General features: G+C 39.9%; 2 protein-coding genes and 2 long non-coding RNA genes across 6 annotated transcripts in view; all 4 read left to right on the top strand.

Annotated features, from left to right (window-relative positions):
- Positions 1 to 284, top strand: part of LOC115509840 — a 42,032-nt gene extending 41,748 nt beyond the window's left edge. The window contains exon 5 of the mRNA XM_030309102.1: positions 184 to 284. Within this exon, the coding sequence (XP_030164962.1) occupies positions 184 to 209 (26 nt within the window). The 3' untranslated portion in view covers positions 210 to 284. The remainder of the gene's footprint in view (positions 1 to 183) is intronic.
- Positions 285 to 9,851: 9,567 nt separating this feature from the next.
- On the top strand, positions 9,852 to 13,805 carry LOC115510096. 3 transcript variants are annotated; one of them, XR_003967607.2, is made up of 3 exons: positions 9,852 to 10,334; positions 10,783 to 10,848; positions 13,715 to 13,805. It is a non-coding gene; the product is annotated as an uncharacterized LOC115510096 (long non-coding RNA). The 3 variants fall into 3 exon arrangements; XR_003967608.2 differs by having other exon boundaries at positions 9,883 to 10,334; positions 10,819 to 10,848; XR_003967606.2 differs by lacking the exon at positions 10,783 to 10,848 and having other exon boundaries at positions 10,279 to 10,334.
- LOC115510097 lies at positions 13,803 to 18,082 on the top strand. The gene is made up of 4 exons (XR_003967609.1): positions 13,803 to 13,838; positions 14,786 to 14,841; positions 17,325 to 17,406; positions 18,007 to 18,082. It is a non-coding gene; the product is annotated as an uncharacterized LOC115510097 (long non-coding RNA).
- A 1,072-nt stretch (positions 18,083 to 19,154) lies between these two features.
- Positions 19,155 to 24,709, top strand: part of TOP1 (DNA topoisomerase I) — a 43,266-nt gene continuing 37,711 nt past the window's right edge. Inside the window, exons 1-2 of the mRNA XM_030309594.1 lie at positions 19,155 to 19,230; positions 22,654 to 22,757. The gene's annotated coding sequence lies outside the window, so the exon portion shown is untranslated. The remainder of the gene's footprint in view (positions 19,231 to 22,653; positions 22,758 to 24,709) is intronic.

Below are 24,709 nucleotides of genomic sequence, written 5' to 3'. Positions count from 1 at the left end.
GAGGCAGGGTAATGGGATGCCTTGTCTGGGCGGCTTTGTGAAATCTTTCCTTCCAGTGGAGTGTGCTGTTATGGCTACCTTCCATTTGAGTTGTGTCATTGTGCTTCTTGACCAACTTGTCAAGATAGGTGGGCAGGAGATAGCTTATGACTCTTCTTAACTGACTCTCTCTTACGGTTGCAGATTCTCATAACACAAAGATAACATAAAGATCGAGAACACCGGGCACAAAGAACACAGAAAGACAAGGAGAAGGACCGAGAAAAGTCCAAGCATAGCAACAGGTAGGGTTAAACCAGCAAGTCCTTCATCATTTGGCAGTGGGTTGACTGTGGCTTGGCTCACCTGAATAGGCCTTAACTTGAGCCATGGGTAAATAGCATGAATAGCAAGTAAAGCAGAGACTGCATTTGATTCCAGAGTTGCTAAGAGTATAGCCTTGATAATTCGGCCTTACTGGGAAGGCTATTGTTCACATCAAGGTTTACAAAGCAAGTATGGTGAATCCTCTTTCATATATATTTCATTAGAAATATAATTTTAACTAAGTCCGCTATGGATTCATTGTAACACATGAGGTCCAGAGAACTTTGCTTGATAAAAAGGTGTGACTGGATTGGAGACTCTCTATATATTCTTTCTGTACTTTAAGCAGGCATAAATTAAAATTTCTTACCTTGAGCATCCATGGTCTATGAGCCCCTGAAATCATTTGCAAAGGTTGGATATATGAGATTTTCCTGGAGAGAGCATTTTTTAGTTTCATGAGATTATCAGAAGGGTTCACTCTTACAGAAGCCAGTGACCACCAATATAAATGAAACTCAGTAGTGCTACCTCAGGGATTCAAGCCTCAGAAAGATGTTTTCATTTTGCTTGCTCCCTTTTTGATGTAGGAAGCAAGTGGTTAAGCCCAAAGACTCTGCGTATCTTGGTATGGGACCCCTTGTTGAGGACTTATGCTTCCATTTTAAGTTAAAGGCAGTTGTTGGGGAACAGTGCTATATGATATCCTCAGAGTGGCCTAAGTTTTGTTAAAGGGAACGTAAAGATCAGTTGTGTGTTGGAATAAGTACCTCTATCCTAGAGTTTCTTAGAAGTGCATCATTCTTGGCATAATTGCTCATACAGAAAGTCAAAAGTGAGAATTGTTTTTCCAAGTCTGTTCTTTATGAGCCACTAAAAAATGTTAAGATATTTCTAATGAATTCCTTTATGAATAAGTCTATGAATCATTAAATAGTACCAGATTAAGGGCGCTGCCTGAGTGGCTCAGTCGATTTAGTGTCCAACTTCAGCTTCAGATTGTGATCTCGCCAATTCACGAGTTCGAGTCCTGCATTGGGCTCTGTGCTGACAGCTCCAACCCTGGAGCCTGCTTTGGATTCTGTGTCTCCCTCTTCTCTCTGCCCTCCCCTGCTCGTTCATTCTCTCCTCTTTGTCTCATAAAAATAAATAAAAACATGTAAAACTTTTTTTTTAAATAACCAGATAAATTTCTCTAGTGGGGACATTGCTTTTATGTATCATCTACCACTCCTGTGGTCTTTTTTTTCCCCCCACCACTCACTAATTTCTTACCATTCGATCATCTAGTTTCCATTTTCATTACTCTGGTGAATTTAATATCAGTAGTTGAATCCAGTCTCCATTCACGTGTATCTTTTCTTCTCCAGTTTATAGTTGTTCAGCCCGTATTAACATCTACCAAAGTAGATTTGAGAGCAGAGAGTATTGCCAAGAATAAGGAAGTTCATTTCATAAAGATAAAAGGGACCAATTAGGAGGGCATAACAGTTATAAATGTTTATGTATGAATATCAGAGCCTTAAAATACGCAAAATAAAAACTGATGGAACTACAGAGAGAAATGGACAATTTATAGTCAGATTTTGCTAAGTCTTTCTCAATGATAGTGTAAGCGGAGAGAAAAATCATTATGTAGAATACTTGAACACCACAAACTAACTTGATTTGATTGGAATTTATAGAATATTCCACTCAACAACAGCAGAATACAGATTCTTGACACCTAAAGCATTTTCTGAGATACACTATATTCTGGGCCCAGCCCTCCTCCTTAAACCAGCTTCCTTGCTTTCATGCATCTGTCCTTTTCCACTTTCTGGCCACCTTTCTCCTCTCCTTCCAGTGCACGTAGCAATTCTCTGGCTCTCCATCTGCTACTTCTCTTGCCATTTACCCTTCTCTCATATTCCATATCCAATCTTGGGAAACTTTTTTTTTTAATGTTTATTTTTGAGAGAGAATGGGCACGTGCAAGTGGGGGAAGGGCAGAGAGAGAGGGAGACAGAGGATCTGAGGCAGGCTCCATGCTGTCAGCGCAGAGCCTGTAGGGGGCTCAAACTTACGAACCGTAAATCATGACCTGAGCTGAAGTTGGATGTTTAACCAACTGAGCCACCTAGGTGCCCCTAATCTCATTTGAATTTAAACATGCTATTAAAATATGCCTTAAAATATGCGATTACTGGTTTCTGGAGTACTCTGTTGCCCTCTTAATATCATTCTTTTAGTTACAACTTAGACTTCTTTCAGGTATCCCTTTCTGCCCACCCTCATATTTGAGTGTGAATTCAGTGTGCTCTCTGAACCTTGAATACATTCCTATCACAGCATTGCCAAGTTGTGTTGGTGTTATATAATTGTCTCTTTAACTTCTTTGTATTCCCCTTAGACTCTTAAAGTCTCTCAGAGAGAGCTGAAGTCTGTTTTGTTCTGCATTCTCAAGGGCTTTGTATAGTCCCTGGTGGATAGCTGGCACTTACCTAGCATGTATTGGATCAGTGCATGGATGACCTGTGGGTACACGAGTTGCCATCTTCTCTCTTCTTTCACATACTCTTAATCTTCGACGAGATAGTTCCCTCTGGCGCTTGCCATTTTTCAGCAGGTTTTTTCTTGTTTTAGTAAAATATACATAATGTGTTTTGCGCTTTCAAAATGGCATTAAGTACATTACAGTATTGTACGACCATCACCAGTGGTTCATCTCTAGAACTTTTTCATATCCCAAACCCACTAGACCATTCCTTCCCATTCTCCTCCAACCCCATCCCTTGGCAACTTCTTTCTACTTCTGTCTCTGAATTTGCCTATTCTAGTACTAATGTAGTGGGAATCACAAAATATTTATCCTTTTTGTGTCTGGCTTATTTCCCCTTAATCTGATGTTTTCAAGGTTCATCCATATTGTTGCCTATCAGGATTCCATACCCTTTTTTATTTTTATTTTTTAAAAATTTTTTAGAGAGAGAATGTGAGAGTGGAGAAGAGAATCCCAGGCATGCTCCATGCTCAGCTCGAGAGTCAACACACGGCCTGATCTCATGACCCTGGGATCATGACCTGAGCCAAAATCAAGAGTCGTACGCCCAACTGACCGAGACAACCCGGCGCCCCTCCATTCCTTTTTATAGCTGAATAATACTCCCACTGTGTGTCTGTACCACATTTAAAAAAAGTCTCTTCCTATGTGGTGGATACTTGGGTTGTTAGTACCTTTTGGCAGTTGTGAAGAACACTGCTGTGAACATGGGTGTACAAGTCTCTATTTGAGTCCCTGCTTTCAATTCTTAGGGTAAATACTTAGGAGTAGGATTGCTGGCTCATGTGAAACAAGTATTGTTATCCTGCCTGCTGTGCTTCTCTTCTGCTGGTTGATATGAAATACCAAAAAAAAAAAAAAAAGAAAAGAAAATCCTTGACCACGAAGAACTTCATCCTGAGGAAAATGCTGTTAAAGAATGCTAAATTTCTGTGTTAGCATGAATCTGTCCCCCCTCTCTCCCCCCCCAACCACAGATCTTAAGAGAAACGGAGGTTAATGTTTAAAAACAAGCTTTTAAGATGAATCCCTTTTTCTCTGGTACATCTGATTTCACCAACCAAAATTTATCCTTGTGTGAGAAAAGATTAGGTAGAAGTGGCAGAAAAAGCTTTGGGACATCCGTTTGGCCGGCGCCGTTTTACCAAAACTTCCTTTCTAAAAATAAAAGAGTATTATTTTGTGTTCTTTTCTTGGAAAGCCCAATGTAGCTTAATTGCCTCTGTCTAGAAGAGAGCCTCATCCTGGTCCCTCTGCTTAGGTCTCCCATGACCTTGCTCATTAGGTCACCTAACCTTTCTTAACTCCTCTTCAGTTCCTGTGCATCACTACACATTTAGAGGGACTCAGAGGAGTCAGGAGGAGTCTTTATTGTGAGAGCTCTTTAACTGTGAACAGTTTCACAATAGGAGGAGGTGGTATTTGTACATCTATCAAGCATACTTTCCCAAGATTATAGCATAGGCAATTCATTGAATATTTCATTTAATTCATTCAATATTTTCTTCATTTTTATCAAAATACGTAAGAAATAATAGCCTGTGTTTGCCAGAGGCTTGAAAAACCTGGCCCAATTTCTGTTTACTAAATCTAGTAAATGACTAAATCTAGCCCTGGATCTCTATTCACATGTAAGTTTAAGACAGTTTAACCAGATGACGTGTTGTAAGCAGACTCTAAATACTTCCTGTTTTGACCTCTACTGACATACTACCTCTTGCAACAAAGCAGTGAATTGGTATATATTTGTATTTCATTAAAATCCTGTACACTGTGTTCCCTTTTTTTTTTTTTCTTAAAGTTTATTTGTTTTGAGGAGAGCATGCACGCAGGGGAGGGGCAAGAGAGAGAGAATCCCAAGCAGGCTCTGTGCTGTCAGTGGGAGCCTGACTCAGGGCTTGAACCCATGAACCATGAGATCATGACCTGAGCCAAAATCAAGAGTCGGGACCCTTAACCTGATGAGCCATCTGTGTGCCCCTGTTTCAGTTTGTGTTCCTTTTTTTAAGTGACTTCTGATCTTCTAGTAGTTTTTGGTTTTCTCATTTTCCTTCTGTAGCAAAAGCCCAGAATAATTAAGATTTATTAACATGTGTTCTTAAAACTTCATTTGATTCCAATATTCGCTAATCAGTTTGGCATGATTTTGTTGGTGTTATAAGGAAACAAGTTTTACACTAATGTGTTTCTGTGTCTTTTCTTTTCTGTTAGATACTAGCATCAGTTATTCTCAGAGTACACTTAGGACCCAAAGGAGGTCCAGGAGACCTCTTTCTCCCACACAGTAACATGTGCTGCATACTTGGAATGCCAGAGAAAGGGAAACCAGCCTTTCTGCTGAGACAGGACGGGATGTGGACCCATCCCATCCCTCGGGAGATCCCATCTTATTCATATACATTCTCCTGTATTGTTCTTACTTAAGGTACAAAATAAGGGAAGAGGGTATGAAAGATCATTCCATCTTATCTCTTTGTGTGGTCAAGAGTCTGAGGTGACATGCCCGAAGTCACATGGTGGTGTGGTAGCAGAGCAAGGATGAGAGACCAGGGCTTCTGAGTTGTGTTTTTTCCCCACTACATTATTCCTTCTAGTAAAAAGAAAAAAATCTCCCTGAGAAAGGTTAGTTGTATAGCTGAACTGCGTTAACACAAGCACTTCTTTCTTATATGCAGTGGTTGGCAGCTCAGGTTTTAAAATGCCAGACCTTTCAGGCACTGCCTCTTCTCTTTGGGCCCCAAATCCCTGAAAGTTTTGGTAATAGAAGTATTAATCTCATTAAGTTCCGACCCTATGAAGACCCCATCTCTGACTACTGCCTTTTTGGCCCGTAATAACACAGAGTTTATATCAAAGTCAAATAAAAATAATTTATTCTATTATTTATCTCTGGCACTGCTTCTTTCTTTTAGCATTAATATTGAGCCCGTCAGGTCCTTTTAAAAAATATATATATATAAATCTTGTCAAAAGAAACAAAGGAATATTCTTTCTAGATGCTGAGGAATCACTGGGCTTGTGGGATCTCACTGGATACTTTCTTGAAAGTTACAATCTTAGCCATAAATTATCTTTAATACTGGGCCTGTTATGTAAACAACATTATTAAAAGCAATTGTGTGTGTTGAGGGGGGGTTGGTTTTTAGAAATAAAGGACTATCATACATTAAAAACAAGATTCCTCCTGCTAGAGTCCCTCCCCCCACCCCAGTCCCTGCTGGTTTTTTGACTGTGCGTCTCTGGCCAATTTTAAGCCTGGCACTCAGGCTGGAGTGACAAATTTGTGGAAAGCCAGGGAAGATAGAAAAGCTTTGCTGTGAAATAGTAAGGGAAGTGCTTTTCCAGCCATGTTGGCAGTGCTAATCTGTACAGTGTGAGAAACATGTGAGGATAAGGATGCTTTTGGTTTCTGTTTTCCTCAGTTTCAAACTCTACCTGAATTAGAATTGAGAGAATGTATGATCTTAGGAAAATACACTGGGATTAAGTATCCATTTCTCAGGGGACGTTTTCTTAAAGGAATCAAATTTAAACGACGTTTTGCTTTCGTTTTTGTGAGCTATTTGCCAACGCCCTGCCACTTATCTGCAGATCCCTATATCAGCATGTTGGCGGGGAGGGGGTGGGGGGACAGTTAACCTAAGTAGGTAGGTAAAGTTGAGTAGTTGAGAAACAAAACTGAAGTACCACCACTATTCACGTGGGAGTCAATGTTATTTAGTAGAAGCACACAAAAATAGAAGTTGAGAGTCCAGGTTCTATCATTTACTGTGTGTCCTACATTTACTAGTTGTGTGTCCTGATTCAAACCATTTATTTCTTTCTGGATCTTGTTTTCCATTTTGGTCAATTGTTGATAGCAGTATTGGTCTGGTAAGCCTTTCAGGTTTGTTGGGGGAGAAGTCAGTGAAATTAGGTAGATAAAAAGTCTTTGGAAAGTTTAACATACTAAATAATTGAGGGTGGTGGTGACGGTGACCTTAAATCCTAGTAGAGTGTCATTCAGATAAAGTAGAGCTGTCAGTTTTCGTAATCTTAGAATCTAGTTTAATAGTTGCTAATTGATAACATCCAATTTGGAAGCCCTAGTTTTCAATTCTGTCTAGCCCTATTATAATGAACTGTAATAATTTATTTTTAAAGATCTCATGGTAGGAAGAGGATTTGAGCTAGCCACTAAAAAGACTGTTAAGGTCTTGACAAGGGAAGATGATGGCTAGAAAGATGACATGAGACAGCGAGAAGAGTTTTATACAAACATGGACAGGCTGTAATGTGCTTTGCTCTGGAAGGAATCCATTTAGGTAGGCCTTGGGTTAATAGAAGGTGGGATAGAAAATGGGACTCAAAAAAACAGCTTGAAGCAAAACTATTAAATGTTATTTTGCAAAGTTGGGACTTAATTCTGAAGGGAGCTAGAAGCCATTTGAAAACACTTGAGAAAGGAAGATACAGGACTTAGCCACAAATGGTATGAGGGGTCTATAAATACTTTCTAAAATTCCATTCAATACAAAGTTTTGATAATTCTCAGATTTGTTTAGTAACTTGTAATAGTGAGGAAATCTTCGTTTCTTAGAAGCTTTCAGAAACTGCTGGGTTCTTGATCCAGAGACAACTTGTGAATTTACCTGGAATTTTTTATTTAGCAAACGCTACTTAAGCCATAATTGCCTGCTTTCCTTGAAGGAGCCATGAATGTCCTCCTTCCATAGCTTTGAAGCTCTCTAGGCTCTCCCATAGGAATTCCCCATTGGCTGTGCTCTGCTTCCTTGAGAAATGGCCCAGTAGCAGGGATGAGTTTGTTCTCTTAGGCCATTAGTGGCTAAGTCCTATTCTCAGAAGATAGAAAGCCTCCTTCTGTCCCTAGCAGTCTTTCTTTTTTGTTTTGAGAGGTGACATAACAGTGATTGAGTGCTTGACTCAAGCTAGACTGCCTGAGTTTAAATCTTTAGACTCTCATTAGAGGTATTCGTTGATGATTTACTTTTCTGTGTCTCAGTTTCCACATCTGTAAATGGAGATACTAATACTTATCTCAAGAGTTTGTTATGAGGATTTAAACTGCTTGGAAGGGGGATGGCACTAGTGCTGTTAAATTTTTTTTTAATATTTTTTATTGTTTGTTTATTTTGAGAGAGAGACAGCGCGAGATGGGGAGGGGCAGAGAGATACAGATCTGAAGGCAGGCGCCAGGCTCTGAGCTGTCAGCACAGAGCTCAGACGTGGGGCTCGAACTCACGGACCATGAATCATGACCTGAGCCAAAGTCAGACGCTTAACCGACTGAGCCACCCAGATGTCCCCATCTGTTAAATATTTTTATTGGTGATAGAGGACAGTTTCTGTTTTCTTTAACAGATTTAAATGGTTTCCCATTGCCAACGTCCTAGCTTCCCAGAAGATCGGACACAAGTTTGTTGTGTTTTTTTCCCCTAAAGAGGTACCAGAGTGCCTTCCCTGGACAAAAGGAAATACTTTTTTCTCCTGGCTTCTTGCTGCCATCTCCCCTACTTCCACACTTCTGCCTCAGTGCCTTAGAAACCCTGGTCAACCTTCTCTGTTGTCTACTCAGCTCCAGCAGGAGGTACGGACCAAAGGTTTCACTGTCACTTTAAAAATAGTGTAGCATGGGTTACTTTTTTGGTAGAATCTGGGAGATGTGGCTTTGAATCTTTCCATTGTTCTCTTTGGCATTGCCTTTTGCTTGTCCAGGCTCTGCTAGTGTGGTGGATCTAACCCCAGACAGACAGGAGCCCTAAGCCAAGGAGCCAGCTTCTGTAACATAGCCAATAATTGGTACTTTCTCTCCCAGGATTCTAATGGTGAAATTATATTCATCCAAAAATGTGACCATTACAGAAGTTCTAGGAATGTTAGCTACTGTCTGTATTTTGGCCTTCAGTATATCCCAGACTAAACTCATTCTTAAATTTTTCCTTTTTTTTTTTTTTTTTAATATTTAGTTATTTTGGAGAGGAAGAGAGAGACACACAGTGTGAGCTGGGAGGAGCAGAGAGAGAGGGAGACACAGATCCGAAGCAGGCTCCAGGCTCTGAGCTATCAGTGCAGACCCTGACGTGGGCTCAAACCCATGAACCGCCAGATCATGACCCGAGCTGAAGTCAGACGCTTAACCGACTGAGCCACCCGGGCTCCTCCAGACTAAACTCATTCTTAAAATGCATTTTTTCTTATATTTGGGTTTCTTACTATGATCAGTAGTAAGCCTTTCTCCTAGTTGATGTCTCTTATGTCACCCACTGAAATTTCTTCAGTGTTTCAGTCATCTGTTCACTGCCTCTGAATTGGCCAGTATATTAAAGTCTATTTTGTGACTTTGACGTATTGTGTCTATTTTTTTTAAAGTTTATTTATTTTGAGAGGGAGACAGAAGGACCATGCTAGTGGGGGAGGGCAGAGAGGAAGAGAGAGAATCCCAAGCAGGCTCCGTGCTGCCAGCGCAGACCCCGATGCAGGGTTGAATTCACAAAACAGCGAGAGCATGACCTGAGCTGAAACCGGAGGCAGATGCTTATGGACTGAGCCACCCAGGTGCCCCTGACATTGTGTCTATTATGTTGGAAAAGTTGGAAGGATCAGAATAAAGATGAAGGTAATTTCTCTCAAGACAAGCAGTCAACATATGAACTCTTCTACACTGGTCAGAATTTGTATCAACTCACTATCAGTGGAAAAGATGCTGCTCATTAAGCCACCATGAAAATCAAAACTAGTTTAAGCCTTCTGGAAAAAGAGGTACATGTTAGGAAATCCTCAGTGATGATGAGTCAGTCTAACTGATCCAGATTGGCTCCATTTATCTACCACTGACCTAATCCTGCTTCTAACCTTCCATGGTGCAGCCTTAGACATGCTTCTGTATCACAGGTCTTTGTACCCCACATGCATTTGCCACTTCAGGTAGATTCCCAGGAAAGACTGACACTGGGTCTTGCTCCTTGCCAGCACTCCTGCCAGCATGGGAGTTATGGATGAGGGGGTAGGACTCCAGTACTCTGTTCTCTGTTTTTGGACACAGGGACAGGAACAGCACCTGACAAGTAGACTTGTTAGCCTTGTGTTCAGGGATTCATAAACTCTAATTTTTAACAGTCCTAAATTGTCATCTGAGCTCACTTAGTATAAAATCCTTACTGGCTCTCTTGCATCTAAACGATTGGGAATGGAAGAAAGTGAGTTTCTTTTGGAAAGTCACATCAGTAGTTCCCATCTCATTCTGGTCTTTGGTTTAATTATGACTTATAAAAGGGGTATTACCTAGCCGGTACTTTGAATTTCCTGAGTAGATTTCCCTCTCGTTATGTAGGCAGAGGAAGTATCATTGACTTTTTTCACTTTCCTGGGGGTGGCCTGGGTACTGTCACATTGCTTTGTTGTTTGCTGACTTCTTTTCCTTGATCTCTGTTTGGTATGATAATGAACAGCAAAGCTGAAAACTGGAGGGCTGTGTGTACACTTACAGGTAGGTTCCATGCTGTGATGGCCAAAAGGCCAGAAAGCAGTTTCCTAGCGAAACAGACTGATGTCTTTCTAGGAATTGCTTTCATTGAGAAAGAAAGGAAAGTGGAAAGGAAGATGGAGCGTTCCTAAACTTAGATTCCTAAATAACTGTTTATAGTTTCATGGGAAGAAAAAATAAGGAACAACTATCCCAAAGGTCTTATCATTTCAGATATCCAAGATGTCTATTCTAGAAAGTTTCTCCTTGATGGTACAATAAAGTTTTGACTTGTGTTTCAAATCTCAGACTGGCCATGCATCTTTCTCTAATACCGGTCTACTTTAAGTAGTAGGTATCAATTTCATGACAGTAATGGTACTGATTTAGTGGAAAGTACTTTGAACTGGAGGTGGAAATACTGAATTAAATCCCAACTTCCCTTCTTTCTAACATTGTACCTTTGAATTAGACTTTGAAAACACTGACTCCTCTGTTTCTTCATCAGTCTAAGAGGATAATAAAATCCACCTCACAGGTGAGGATGCATGAAATGTATGTGAAAATACCAAGCACAATGCTTCTTTGGAAAGTGGGAGTTTTTCTTACTGTGTGTGTGGGGGGGAGGGGAGGTATTTATCCATAGGTATTATGGATGTAATTGTTCCAAATTTTTGCTCTTAGGCAAAAACTTGTGTAGATGGCCATTAATTCCTCTTATAATTAATGTTTAAAAAGCACTAAAACTACAGTGCTCATCTAATGGAATAGTAAGCTCACACGGTTTGCTGTAATGGGGTTTTGTACGTGTAAGCTTCTGAAGAATTCATGGCAATCTTGGCATCTTTGCTCTTTGGTTAGTCAGTCTAAAGTGGGAGAGAACTGGAAGTAAGAGTGTTAAGGGAGTCGGGAGCCGTTTTTGTACAAAGTAAAGAATAAATATTTTGGTAAAACATTGCATCTTGGTAAAAACCAGTTAGGAGAACACACTAAATGGAGGTGACATCGTTATCATGCTGAGCACAAGAAGCATGGTGGGACACTGTCACCATATGCCTCCAAGTACACTGAACTGGGCTCAGCCTTCATGAGTTAACAGAAAATTTGCCTATGGAGAAACTTGCTACTTCATTTTGTGGCACATCTAAGTAACAACCTGATGAGAGCAACAGAGGGAGGGGTATATAAACAAGTGGAAGTTGACATCATTTTCTTTTATCTGACCGTTCCTGGATCTTCCTAACCCTGTAGTCCTGTTCCTACTAGTTCCTCTGTCCTCCTGGCTAGATTTCATAAAGCTTTTGCTTATTTATCACCCAAATGCCTACCTCGAGTTGAGGCTCCTTTCAAGCAAAGAGATGTGTGTGACAGAAGATGCCCTTTTGATCCAGTTTCTGCGCCTCTCCCCTAACTGGATGCCATCATTTGTTTCTCCCTTTTGGCCTTTTATGTACCCAGGTGTGCTGGCCAAATCTCTTTAGAACAAACCCCATGGGATGAACATAGCCTAATGAGATCATTGTTGGTAAAATCTCCTTTTTCTGGGCTGAGGCTAAATATGACAGATGGGAAATTCAGTGTGTGGTGGCAGGGTAGGCAGGAGCCGATGCTACCTATAGGCCTGACTGTCCCTGTGAGATGGGGTTGCTGCCAGCTTCCTGTGTCTAAGGTGGGCTCCCCAGTGCATAGCACTTGAGTTCACCCTCCTTTTGTTAACTTGTGGAATATATTGGTTGGTGCAGTAAACAAGTTTCATAAACTACCTGCCCAGCGCACTGAAGAAAACACTCATCTAGGTCATCTGATGTTCTGCCACCCTAAATATGTGATTTTGCTTATTGCCTCTTTAGTTTTTATCCACATGCATGCTTTTATATAGTTGCACTCATTTTATATATTCCTTTTTTCCATCTGTGGTCATAGGCATTGTATGTATATATCTGTAGGGCTTACAAATTATAGCACGATAGCTGCATAACATCTTTATGCAATGTTATTTCCCAAAGAGAAACTTCCAGGATCTAGATCCTAGGGTATGAACATTGTTTTAAATGTTTTTATTTTTGAGAGAGTGCAAGTGGGGGAGGGGCAGACAGGGGGAAAGAGGATTCGAAACAGCTTCTGCATTGACAGCAGTGAGTCCCATCAGGCTTGAACTCACGAACCCCAAGAATACAACCTGAACCGAAGTCAGATGCTCAACCAACTGAGCCACTCAGGTGCTCCTAGGGTGTGAACATTCTAATGGCTCTTGCTTTGTAATGTCATATTTAGTTTTCCAGAGGAGCAGTTTCCTTTACAGTGGTTACCAGTATGTCCACAAAACCCTTTAATTTTTTAATGAATTAAAAAAAATATTTTATGTATTTTTGAGAGAGTACAAGCAGGAGAGGGGTAGAATGTGGGAGACAGAGGATCTGAAGTGGGCTCTGTACTGACAGCAGTGATCCTGATGTGGGGCTCAAACTCACCACTAGATGATGACCTAAGCCGAAGTCGGACGCTTAACCAGCTGAGTCACCAAGGTTCCCCGTCTACAAACCCCTTTAAAAGCAAGGCTTTAAACGTTTAGCACAGGATATGTCTTTGCTTTTAGCTAGGTCTTTTCTTATTGCAGGGTTTATAAGCCACCTCTGGAAGGGACCAGCCTTGGAACACCTGGGTGACTCAGTCGGTTAAGCGCCCAACTTTGATTTCGGCTCAGGTCATAATCTCATGGTACGTGAGCTCGGACCCCACATCAGGCTCTGTGCTGTCAACGCAGAGCCTGCTTCCTATCCTCTGTCCTGTTGGCCCCCTACGCTCTCTGCCCTTCCCCCCTCTGCACGCGTGTGCTCACGTGCATGGGCTCTGTCTCTCTCCCTCCCCCTCTCCCTCCCTCCTTCCCTCCCTCTCAAAAATAAATACACATTAAAAAATTTTTTTTTTAGAAGGGACGAGCCTTTCCTAGTTAAGCTAGCAGGAAACATCTACTGTGTTGGGCTGTCATTGGGTGTACATAGTCACCAAATGCATTTTTGTGTCATTTGTTTCTACCCTCTCACCTCAGATGTGATTGCTCAGTTTGGAGCTTCCATCATAGTTTTGCTGGTAGAATATTGTAGAAGCCCAGTCTGTATATTATTAGTCACTTAACAAAAAGTCCTGGTATGTTTAGAATGACTGTTTCTCTCTTTGGTTTCTTTGCTCCTTCGAAAACATAAAAACATCAAACAAGAATAAAGAAAGTACAGTAGCCAAGAGCTTCTACTTGAACCTTCTGTCAGGATTGTTTGTTTAAAGCATTATAAGTTTCCATGGTTTCATGTCATCTTAGGGTATCTTGTGAGTTGATCTTGTGAAATGAACCCTTGTGGTCCCTACTCTGGGCTAACTCTTTCTTTTCTTTTTTTTTCTTTTTACAGTGAACATAAAGATTCTGAAAAGAAACACAAAGAGAAGGAGAAAACCAAACACAAAGATGGAAGTTCAGAAAAGCATAAAGACAAACACAAAGACAGAGACAAGGAAAAACGAAAGGAGGAAAAGGTACAGAGCTTTCTTTCCAATGAGGAAGGAAGAGCTGTGAGATGTACTTTTCATTTTCTTTATCTATAAAAGCAGGTAATGAAAGTACCTTCATTGCATAGTAAAATCCCTTGGCCTTTGAGTGAAAAGGTCTCTGTCAGGAGACTTCGGCGTCAGTCACAGTCTTAAGCAATGAAGACCAAAGCCCTTTACCACTGAATTTCACAGAACCAAATCTATCCATATCGTTATCTTAACTTTAAATGGCATATGGATAAATGAAGAATGTAGAGTTTCTGGAAATGTCAGCTTTCTTTCGTGGGGAAAATAATTCTGTTTTTGGGAAAAGGCATAATGCCATGTTGGTCTTTTGTTGAATGAAGGTCCTTCCTGAGTGAAAACTTAGTGATGCTGGTGCCCTTTGTGGCTTTTGGTTCCATAACCAGTACAGACCTTCTCAAAATGGCTAGGCTCATCTGGCTGCAAATGAGTGGTAAATCATTAAAAAAAAAATCATTTTTATTTTAGTTTCTGAGAAAATAGTGTTGGTACTTGGTAAATTCAGACAATATGAAAGAGAATGTAATGAAAATTACACCTTCTTTCACCTCTTGCTCATTGTCCTTCATCTTTACCTTTTGTTTTGTTTTTTATTTTCTCTGCACACTGCCAAGGGCAAATCCTTGAGAGGTGGAGTATATTTATTGCGGGAGGGGACCTGCCATCATTTAATGATAAAAAACTGTCATTTTGAAGGGAAACATTTCTTAGTAAATTGGATAATTCACCCTGAAGAACTGTAAAAAATGAGTCTTAGGAAAATGTCAAGACCTTTAGTTCACCTGTTCAGTTTTGCTAATAATAAGTCCGTCTGTGATCAAGAATTGAGACCACATGTTCTCAAATCAGAGCGAGGCTTCTTCAAATTTAGTCCTGTCAAGGTACTAACCAGTTACTATTATTTTCAGGTTAGAGCCTCTGGGGATGCAAAAATAAAAAAGGAGAAGGAAAATGGCTTCTCTAGGTAAGACTCCTCTGCTACCTTGGCTGTTCTTTCTCTTGGCCAGCTATGCATGTTGTAGTGTTGTCTGAACTTAAATAAAATACTGACTTGACCCACCTCTAGGTTCCCAAGGAGGTCAGTAGTGAGAGGACTTGCTCTAAGCCAATCTAAGCATTTCCAAAGTGTCATTTAGTGAAACTGACCAGCACATTGTCCAGAAGGCTATTTTCAGTGGAGAAAATTGACAGGAAGAAATTTCTAAAAATTCAGATATAATTTACATACCATAAAATTCACCCTTTAAAGGTGTACAGTTTGGGTGCCTGGGTGGCTCAGTTGATGAAGCGTCTGACTTTGGCTCAGGTCATGATCTCACAGTTTGTGGGTTTGTGCCCCGCATTGGGCTCTGTGCTGACCGAGCCTGGAGCCTGCTTCAGATTCTGTGTCTCCCTCTCTCGCTGCCCCTCCCCACCTCTGAAAAATAAACATTAAAAAAATTTCTTAAAAAAAAAGTGTTCAGTTTTTGGTTTTTAGTGCATTCACAAGGTTGTACAGCCTCCCCCTACCCCACTTTCTAATTTCAGAGCATTTTCATCACCCCCAAAAGAAACTTCATATTCAGTCAGTAGTAATTATGGATTTCTTGAAGAAAACTCTACTCTGAATTCCTCCTTAGTAATACAGTAATCCCCCCTTATCCACAGTTTTGCTTTCTGTGGTTTCATTTAGCCACGGTCAGGAAGTAGATGATCCTCCTGACATACCGTCAGAAGGGCGGTAGTAGCCTTAATGCTACGCACAGTGCGACATCATTCACCTCACTTCATCCTATAAATAGGCATTTATCATCTCACATCAGCACAAGAAAGGATGAGTATAGTACAGTAAGATATTTTAATGAGGAAGAGACCACATTCACATAAACAATTTTTATTAAAGTGTTTATAATTGTTCTGTTTCATTATTATATTAATCTCTAGCTGTGCCTAACTTATAATGTTATTGCAAGTATGTATGTATAGGAATAAACATTGCATATATAGGGTTCAGTACTCTGCGGTTTGAGGCATCTACTGAGGGTCTTGGAATATATCCCCTGTGGATAAGGGGGCACTACTGTATTCTGAGGCTCATCTGTGGAAGCTTACTTGATATATGTTTTAGGGATTGGTGTAGATACACGATTTCTTTTCAAGAAGAAGAGGAAAATGCACTCTCGAGTTTGGTTTCCTGTACTGTTTTTGCCATTTTGATTCTCTTCATCAACCTTAGCTCCCTAAAAAAAACTGAAAGTCCCCTCTGGTTTCAAAAAATAAAAGTTTATGGTCATATATTCTCATTTGTTCTATTGAATGACAGAATGGTTTTTCTGAGAATTGGTGGAAGGTTTGCCTATTAACTAGAGCACAGTGTTGGGGAATTTTGCCTCCTTGGAACTTCGAACTTTCAGTTTCGTTTGAGAACAGTTTTGAAAATTCTTCTGTGTACTCTGAGTCCATTGACTAGAAGAAACAGGTGCCCTCTTCAGGCACATTTTGTAACTGTTCTAGGGAATGCAGAATGATACAAGTCAGAAGCATTGGAGCTGAAAGCTTCCCTAGGTTGTTCTGATTTCTCACAGTGAGTACAGGGTAGCTATTTGCTGCCAAGAGACCACCTAGGACTTTCATTAAACTAACACTAAGATACGAATAGACTCTCTGGACTTGGTGTGTAGTCCAGGATTCAGTTTCAGAAATTCCATGTTAGAAGATCAGGAACACAGCCTTCCAGGCAGCCTTCCATTCACTTTGCCAGACTGCTTGCTAGCTTGCAGGTTTTTTTTGTGGACCAATCCAGATACTTTACTGGGTGGAACACAGTTTTACAGTAATTGTTTACAAGTTCTTCCTTCAGGCCTAGTAACCCTTCCCACATGTTGTTAACTTCACCCATGATAGTACTAGGATCTAGCATTTACTTAACTAGTTGGGTGAATGACAGTGTTTCTTTCCTTCTGGTGCAAAGTGTTTGGAGATACTGGACTCTTGACACTATGTTAGTAATTTCCGGTGGTGAGGAGAAGCAGCTATAGAGATTGGCATTTGAGGAGTGTGCAGGTGCAAGGAAGAAAAACTGATCTCTTTAAACATTCAGATTCTGTTACAAGCAAGTGGATCCAGTATGCTTGGGGAATTGGGGGGGGTGGTAGCATTGAAACCCTGTGATATCTGAGTGTTCTTGGCAGCTGACTCTGGATGCTTATCTCTTGGACCCCTTAGAAACAGATGGTTTCATGTGGGAGGCATTCCCTGTACTGAGGTAGCTTTGTTGTTGCTTCTGTCTGTGAACTGTGAGGTTCTGCTGACTTATGCCAGGCCAGGGAACATCCCAAGGTTTGGTGATTGCTGGTCCCATGGTTTTGTGTGTGGTGTGTGTGGTGTGTGTGTGTGTGTGTGTGGTGTGTGTGTTTTGTTTTTTTTTTTTTTTTAACTTGTTCCTTCCTCGTTTCTGGTTCAAAATAGTTGTCTAAGAGAATCATCTTTTTGTATTCCGAAGGCAAAAAGTCTTAACAAAAATAGGGCAAGGCACTCTCCTGTGTATAAAGTAAGTAAACTCTGGGAGGAAGTTGAACAATGAATAGATTTGGCTTGGAATAGCTGCAGTTTCTTGTCATTTAGCACATGCACTTCTTTTGTTGTAATGTGAGCTTAGTTATTTTTCCATGTAACTAAGGTTATTTTCCATTAGAATCTTAAGATACAAGTTCGAGAAATAAATTTTTATTCCCTTCCTTATAAAAGCTGTATTTAGCTTTGGTACTAGAATAATCAGTTCGCATCATTGGTGGGTTTAGATACATGTTCATGTTGTGGTTTGGGTCATGCTGGCAAAGACAGCAAGGATGCAGTAGGAAAGAATACTGACTTAGATTAAGGAGTCCTGATCCCAGATTTTGATACTGCCTGTTCACCTGTAAAATGGCGGGCAATACTGCCTACTTCACAGTAGATACTTCTACTGTTCTACTTCTCACAGTAGTGAGAATTAAGTGTAAGGAAGTGAAAACCTTTATAATTTGTACAAGTGCATGTTGTTATCCTTGTATTAACTACTTCTCAGTGAGATGATTTATCCCTACTTTGCAGTACTTAACAAACTATAGACATTCCCAGTCTCATTAACTAGTCTTTTTTCCCTCTTCAGTCCACCACGAATTAAAGATGAACCTGAAGATGATGGCTATTTTGCTCCTCCTAAAGAGGATATAAAGCCATTAAAGAGACCTCGAGAAGAGGATGAGTGAGTATTTTTATTCCTTGATTTTTGGAAACAAAAAAGGATTTGTTTAAACAGTAAATGCGATGTATGTCTCTCCAGTTTGCAGAAAAATGGCATTGATTGACTTTAGTCATTTGGAATTTGTGATTAATGGTCTGGGCAGCTTAGTCATCTTTGATTTATAAATGTAGGCTTTGCTAAGCAAATAAGTAGTGTACCTGACTGATGCTTAATGCAGAAATATTTATCTTTTTAGTATTTTTTTATTATAAAAACGTAATGCCTGTTTATTGTACAAATTTCGGATAATATAGAGTTCATCAAGAACATTTAAATTATTCAAGTTACTTTAAATTTATCTCCTACCACAGATAAGTTTTCACTGTTAAAGCAATTTTTCCTAGGTTCTGTGCCTGTCCATGCATTCTTTTTTGGGTTTCTTTTTTTGTGTGTGTGCCTGTCCATGCATTCTAAGTGAACTTTCAGTGTATAGAGATAATAAAATTGCTCTTAAAACAATTATTTGAGGCTTGTGTGTACCTCTTTCTCAGATTCAGTGAGGTTAAGTTCTACTCATTATAATTTCAATCTTGTATAGCTTCTTATACTCCAGGAATCTATAAAAGATTTATGATAGAAAGTGGGTGGAAAGGGAGGAGGGAAAATACTTAGTGAACTCATTTGTATTCACTTAGAATGCATATAGTATTTCTTTCCTCCCCTTTCCAGGTAGGTATTACTTTGTGGTAGCTGTTGTTGCGCTGGGCATTTGGTCCCCAGACTTTCATCTTCTAGTGGTGTCTGTTTCTGTAGATAGCCCTCCATCCCCCATCTCTTCCAGGCCTGTATATAATATAAATGTTTTGTTCTATGTAGGACTATAACTGTTAGTCCTTGTTAGGCCTTCTTGACTTTCTCCATTCCTGTTCTGACTGTGGAATCAATCCCCAGCCAAGAATAATAGTCATGCCTGCTTTGGAAGCCTCCAAGAGGAGTTTGGAGGTCCTGATCCTGTTGGTGAGAACTACTGAGTCAAAGTTGTGTTAATTGCATATTCATGTTCCCCTTTGTAGTGCTGATTATAAACCTAAGAAAATTAAAACAGAAGATCTCAAGAAAGAGAAGAAACGAAAACTGGAGGAAGAAGAGGTTAGTAAAGAGACTGTGGCCCTTGGAGGCTTGGGTTTGGAATAGGGAGTTTTCCATAAAACAGCTTTTGAAGGCAGGTGAATTTTAGGAATTTATTGGTCTTTCGTAGGGGAACTGCTAAGAAAGACGTGTAACAGTTGCTGTGGCACTGCAAGTTTTAAGATCTTTCTTAGCCTTCGTGGGTGACTGCCCATAGCTCTGCTGCTAGCTGATGTTCTTGGAGAAAGTACACCATCTTCATACCTGCAGAGGAAGTGTTAACAAGAAATCATACTTTGGCTTACAACCCAGAAGAGTTTTCCCTAAGAATGCTTTTTAGTGCTCTCATATCTAACAAAGCTTGCTCATCACTTAGGGTAACTCTCCGTGTTTAAAGGTCTTTAATGGGTGCCGCTTGGACATATGATGCAATCCAAGCTCTTTACCACAACTCCTCCAGATCTGGCCCCTGCATCTGGTACCTTCCTTCATCTTGTGCCTCTTCTCTAATTTAGCTTGTTCCAGACACACTGAACTCCTTTGTTTCTTTTCCACACTGGATTCTTTTGTGCTTCACAGCTTTGTGTAGCACATGCTGTTCCCTCTGTCTGGAACACACATGCTCTTCCTCCCTTCTTCTCCTGGCTTATCACCTTCCTTAACATCTCAGCTCATCACAAGTACTTTTCTAGGGGTTTGGTTTTATGCTTATAGTAGATTTAAAATAATATGGTCCCTTCTTTTGACACTTCCTATTTCTTACACTAAAGAGTTATTAGCAAGTAATTCAAGTGAAAGATGTTAGAAGATCACAGGAGTCTTACATCTTGCATTCTCAGAAGGGATTGAATGAGTTCTTGGCTCTTATGCTGTGTTTGTGGTTAGCCATGGTCATGGACAAGATGGATTCACAGGTATTAAGTCACTAGCACATCAGAGTATGAGCAGTAAAGATAGTAATAGGAGCAGTGGGTTTTAAGAGTGTAATCTATTATAGTAGTAGTAAAATTTATAATAATGAAAATTAAACATAACAGATGTTTACTGTGTGTCAGACACTATTAGTGCTTTAAATAAATGATTGATTTCATTTCATCCTTACAGTCACCTTTAAGAGGTAAATACTGCTACTATCGTCTCTCCATTTTACAGATGCAGAGACTGAGGTATAGAGAAGCTGAATCATTTGCTTGAGTACTATTTACTACTAAGTAGTAAAGCCAGGATTCAGTCCCATGCACTCTGATTCCAGAACCATTACACTAGCTACCATGTTATCTTGTCTCCTGCATGTCTTTGCTGATCTTTTAACTCCACGGGAGGGGAGAGAGTCTGAAGTGAAATCACATTAAGATTATTAATGAGAAGGAGAGCCATAGAGAGAGATGATCAGGTCCTAAGTTAGGAAACTGGTTTTCCTGACAGCTAGCCTGTTCTTAGCAGTGTCAGCTTATGAGCACCCTCTCAAGGAATCGAGAGTGAAATGCTGAGTGGTTGTGGTAGTCACCCCACTTTTGTGTAGATTATCAGTACAGACTAGTGGGTAAAGAAATACACACAACTTTAGCTTTTCGATGCTTTCTGTACTGCCTTTAGGCCTTTGCTGCACTAATGTAAAATAATACCTTTTTCACAGTTTAGAAGGAGGTTAATAACTGCTTTAAACCGTTTGGAAAAAAGGACGCTTAACTTTATTTTTTTATTGTCCTTTTCAGCAACCCTCTCCCTACAGGGGAGGGAAAAAACACACAGGCTGAAAGACCTAGAGTTAATACACAGTCTTATTATGGCCAGTACCCTAGATGGCAGGAGCAGTCCTGAAACCTCACTAACTGGCTATGGTTTTTTTCATTTCTGGGAATTGTTGGGAAGTCTCTCAGTGACTGATTATCCCATTTTGAGGCTTTGAAAACATACAGTGTAGCCAGTGGTTTCTTGATGGGACCATCTGCTTGCGTGTTCAGAAGCTATAGGGAGAATGTCTTAACTGAAAAACATTTCCCTTTCCTGTGGTGTGTTTCAGGCTAAATAGTAAACATTATCTGGATTATATGATCCTCTAGTACTTTCTCCTCCCAAACATACATTTATATTCTCCATTCCTATTTTAAAATAGTTTGGTATCATAGTCCTTCCCCTTCCTTCTACCCCAAAAATCATTTGCTTTAAAATCCTGAGTTTGGGGCGCCTGGGTGACTCAGTTAAATGTCCAACTCCAGCTCAGGTCATGATCTCACGGTTCATGGGTCCGAGTCCTGCGTCAGGCTCTGTGCTGACAGCTCAGAGCCTGGAGCTTGCTTCAGATTCTGTGTCTTCCCCTGTCTCTGCCCCTCCCCCGCTCATGCTCTGTCTCTTTGTTTCTCTCTCTCCTCCTCAAAAAAAATGAACATTAAAAAAAGAGTTTTAAAAAAATCCTGAGTTTATCCTGATAGTTATATCCTGTCATGTAGTCCTAGAATGTTTATATTCCAGTCATTCCCATGAGTCACACTATTATTTTTCTGGTAATAGCAGCTATATAGGACCTGGAACAAGTGACCAAACCCTGTTTTGGAGTTTTCCTTGATTATAACTGGAAAAGGTCAAACTGTCGATAAAGGTCTTGATTCAAGCCCTGCCATTCTGTAATTGATTTTAAGAGGACTCAAAACCACCTTTCAGAGCTACATAAAACTTGCTGAGTAAGAAGTTATCTTGGATAGTTAGGACAAAGGAAAATATTCTTTAAGAGTTTAGATCCTGTGGAGCAGGACCCCCACCTGTTGAATAACACACTTTTTACTGGATGTGTGTTTTGAGATTAATCTCCTGTGTTACTGAGTTGTATTTGTTTATGTTTGTGCCACAATGACAGCTCATCTAGGGTCACAGTTCAAAGAAGAGCCATAGAGAAATACATTACTGTACTAGAAACTGGTGATCATTTTAGGACCTCTCAAATACTTGTTTACTGCTTCGTGACTCTATATGCAAGCAACAGTGATAGTTAATATTCCCCCACTAGACTCCATCAGGAATTTCCTTTCAAATTGTATAGTAAGTGTCTAATACAAGGCCTATACCCATTATTTGATGGTGTTGGGAGAGGTTTAAAAACAAGTGAGTGTAATACATTGGGATTACTCTCTATTAACAGTGCTCTCCCAAACATTCCTCTGAGGCTAAAAAATATACGTATAATTTCCTAGACTCTTCCATGCATGGTGAATGTTTTTAACTACTTTCTTAGGTAATCATTTGTCAGGGAGTTTTGGGAAATACTGCTCAAGAGAAAAGGACCAGTAAATTTTCATTCACTTATTAAATTGAGAGGATTGGATTTAAGAACCTCTCCACTTGTAATATTCTGTGGTTCCAGTTTTTCTTCCTAATGGCCCCTCAGAACTACTTCTAAGAATGTGATTGGTACTTACTTAAGTGCTTTCTCACCATGTTTCTTTGTAGGATGGTAAATTGAAAAAACCCAAGAATAAATAAAGATAAAAAAGTTCCTGAGCCAGATAGCAAGAAAAGAAGCCGAAGAAAGAAGAGGAACAGAAGTGGAAATGGTAACATGGCAGCCCTGGTTATAGTGTCCACTCTTGGGTTCCACGGCCTAACTGAACAAAAGTGTTATTAAAATTTAATAGCCTGATAATTTGGAGGAGGAGGAAAGTACTTAAAATCTTTCCAGAATAACATGCTGAAATAAGTTTTCTAGGTCCTAGCAAACATCCTAGTGAAAGCATTAACTACATTTCAACGTACTGGTTGTCAAAATTTGGTCCCACCCTGGAACAGAATGAACTACAGAAGTAGAGAGAGAGAGAGAGAGAGAGAGAGAGAGAGAGAGAGTGTGTGTGTGTGTGTGTGTGTGTGTGTGTTAGAGGAATTGGCATATGAAGAAAGTTGCATTTAAAATGATAGAGAAAAGATGGATTATTCTATAAATCAGGTTCAGGAAACTGCCTATTTATAGGTTTAAAAAATAAACTCCACAAGAAAATCTGGATGAATATTTTATAATTGTAGAATAATGAAGACCTTTTAAAGCAGGATATATAACCAGAGCCATAAGGAAAAGATTTATAAAATTGGTCTATCGAAATGAAAATGTTGCATATGGCCGACAAATTCATGGCATTAAAAACAATCATAAGGGAAAATACTTGCAGAGGACTGAGATTCTTAATATGAAAAAAGGTCTTTTAACGTCAATATGAAAGGAACGGTCTTAGAAAAGTGATCTGTAAAACATCTTAGGATGGGGGAAAAGAAAGATGCCAAGAACAATAATCAATGATACATCTTTTTGTTTAATGTCTTTCAGATTAGGAAACAATGCGTATCAAAATATCTAGGGTTGTAATTAAGAAAACAAGTGTCATCGACAATGGGAGTGAAGATTTAGTCTTTATGGGAGGAGTTTAGTAGTAACAGGGTACTTCTGAAATGTGCTTAGGTTGGGAAATTTTATTTTTTAATAAATTTAGCTATTTAGAATTTTGAAATAAACAAGTATTTTTAATACTGATATGTTTTTTAAGCTATTTATTTGAGAGGGAGAGAGAGCACGAATGGGGGGAAGGGCAGAGAGAGAATCCTAAGCAGACCCCATGCTTGTCAGTGTGGAGCCCGACGTGGTGCTTGATCCCACGAACCATGAGATCATGGCCTGAGCCAAAATGAAGAGTCGGACGCCCAACTGACTGAGCCACCCAAGTGCCCCAATACTGATATTTCTTACAACTTTTTTTTTAAATTTTTTTTTTTAATGTTTATTTTTGAGACAGAGAGAGACACAGCATGAGCAGGGAAGGGGCAGAGAGAGAGGAGACACAATGTGAAGCAGGCTCCAGGCTCTGAGCTGTCAGCACAGAGCCCGACGCGGGGCTCGAACTCACAAACTGTGACATCATGACCTGAGCCGAAGTCGGACGCTTAACCGACTGAGCCACCCAAGAGGCGCCCCTCTTACAACTTTTTAACTACTGTATAATTATATGATTTGTAGTTGTGTTGAAAAAAATTTGAATGATCCAGAGGTGTACAAGTTAGAAAAAAATGAGTTCTTTTTCCCATTCTCGTTTTTCCTTTCCAACTCTGAAGTAACTACCATTCATAGTTTGGTGTGTAGAGTTTTAGACCCACTAGTATGCATTTCCTCTTTTGTAATTTGGCTTTTGTAATTTGGAACAGTAATCTCCCCAACCCAGCATGTCTGAGGAAAAGGGAAGGATCAGTCACCAGGGAGGTGACTGAGAGGAGCAGAGCTAAAGTGGCAGAAATGCTCAACACAGCTATGTAATTGGCATAGTTGGTTTGAGCATATGTGGGGTTAAAAGGAAAGTCTAGAAACAGAAAGTCACAGAGCAAAGGAATCCTGGGCCAGAGTCAGGAAACAAAAGGATGTGTGTTTTTATTTTCTTCAGAGTTTTTCAGAGATAGACTGTTGACTGTTTTAAGATAAAATGAAATGATTATGTAAATTAGGGGTTGTTATTAGGAGTCATGAGAATGG

Source organism: Lynx canadensis, chromosome A3 (genome assembly GCF_007474595.2).
Source record: "Lynx canadensis isolate LIC74 chromosome A3, mLynCan4.pri.v2, whole genome shotgun sequence".
NCBI lineage: Eukaryota > Metazoa > Chordata > Mammalia > Carnivora > Felidae > Lynx > Lynx canadensis.
This window is presented reverse-complemented; position numbering and strand designations above follow the sequence as displayed.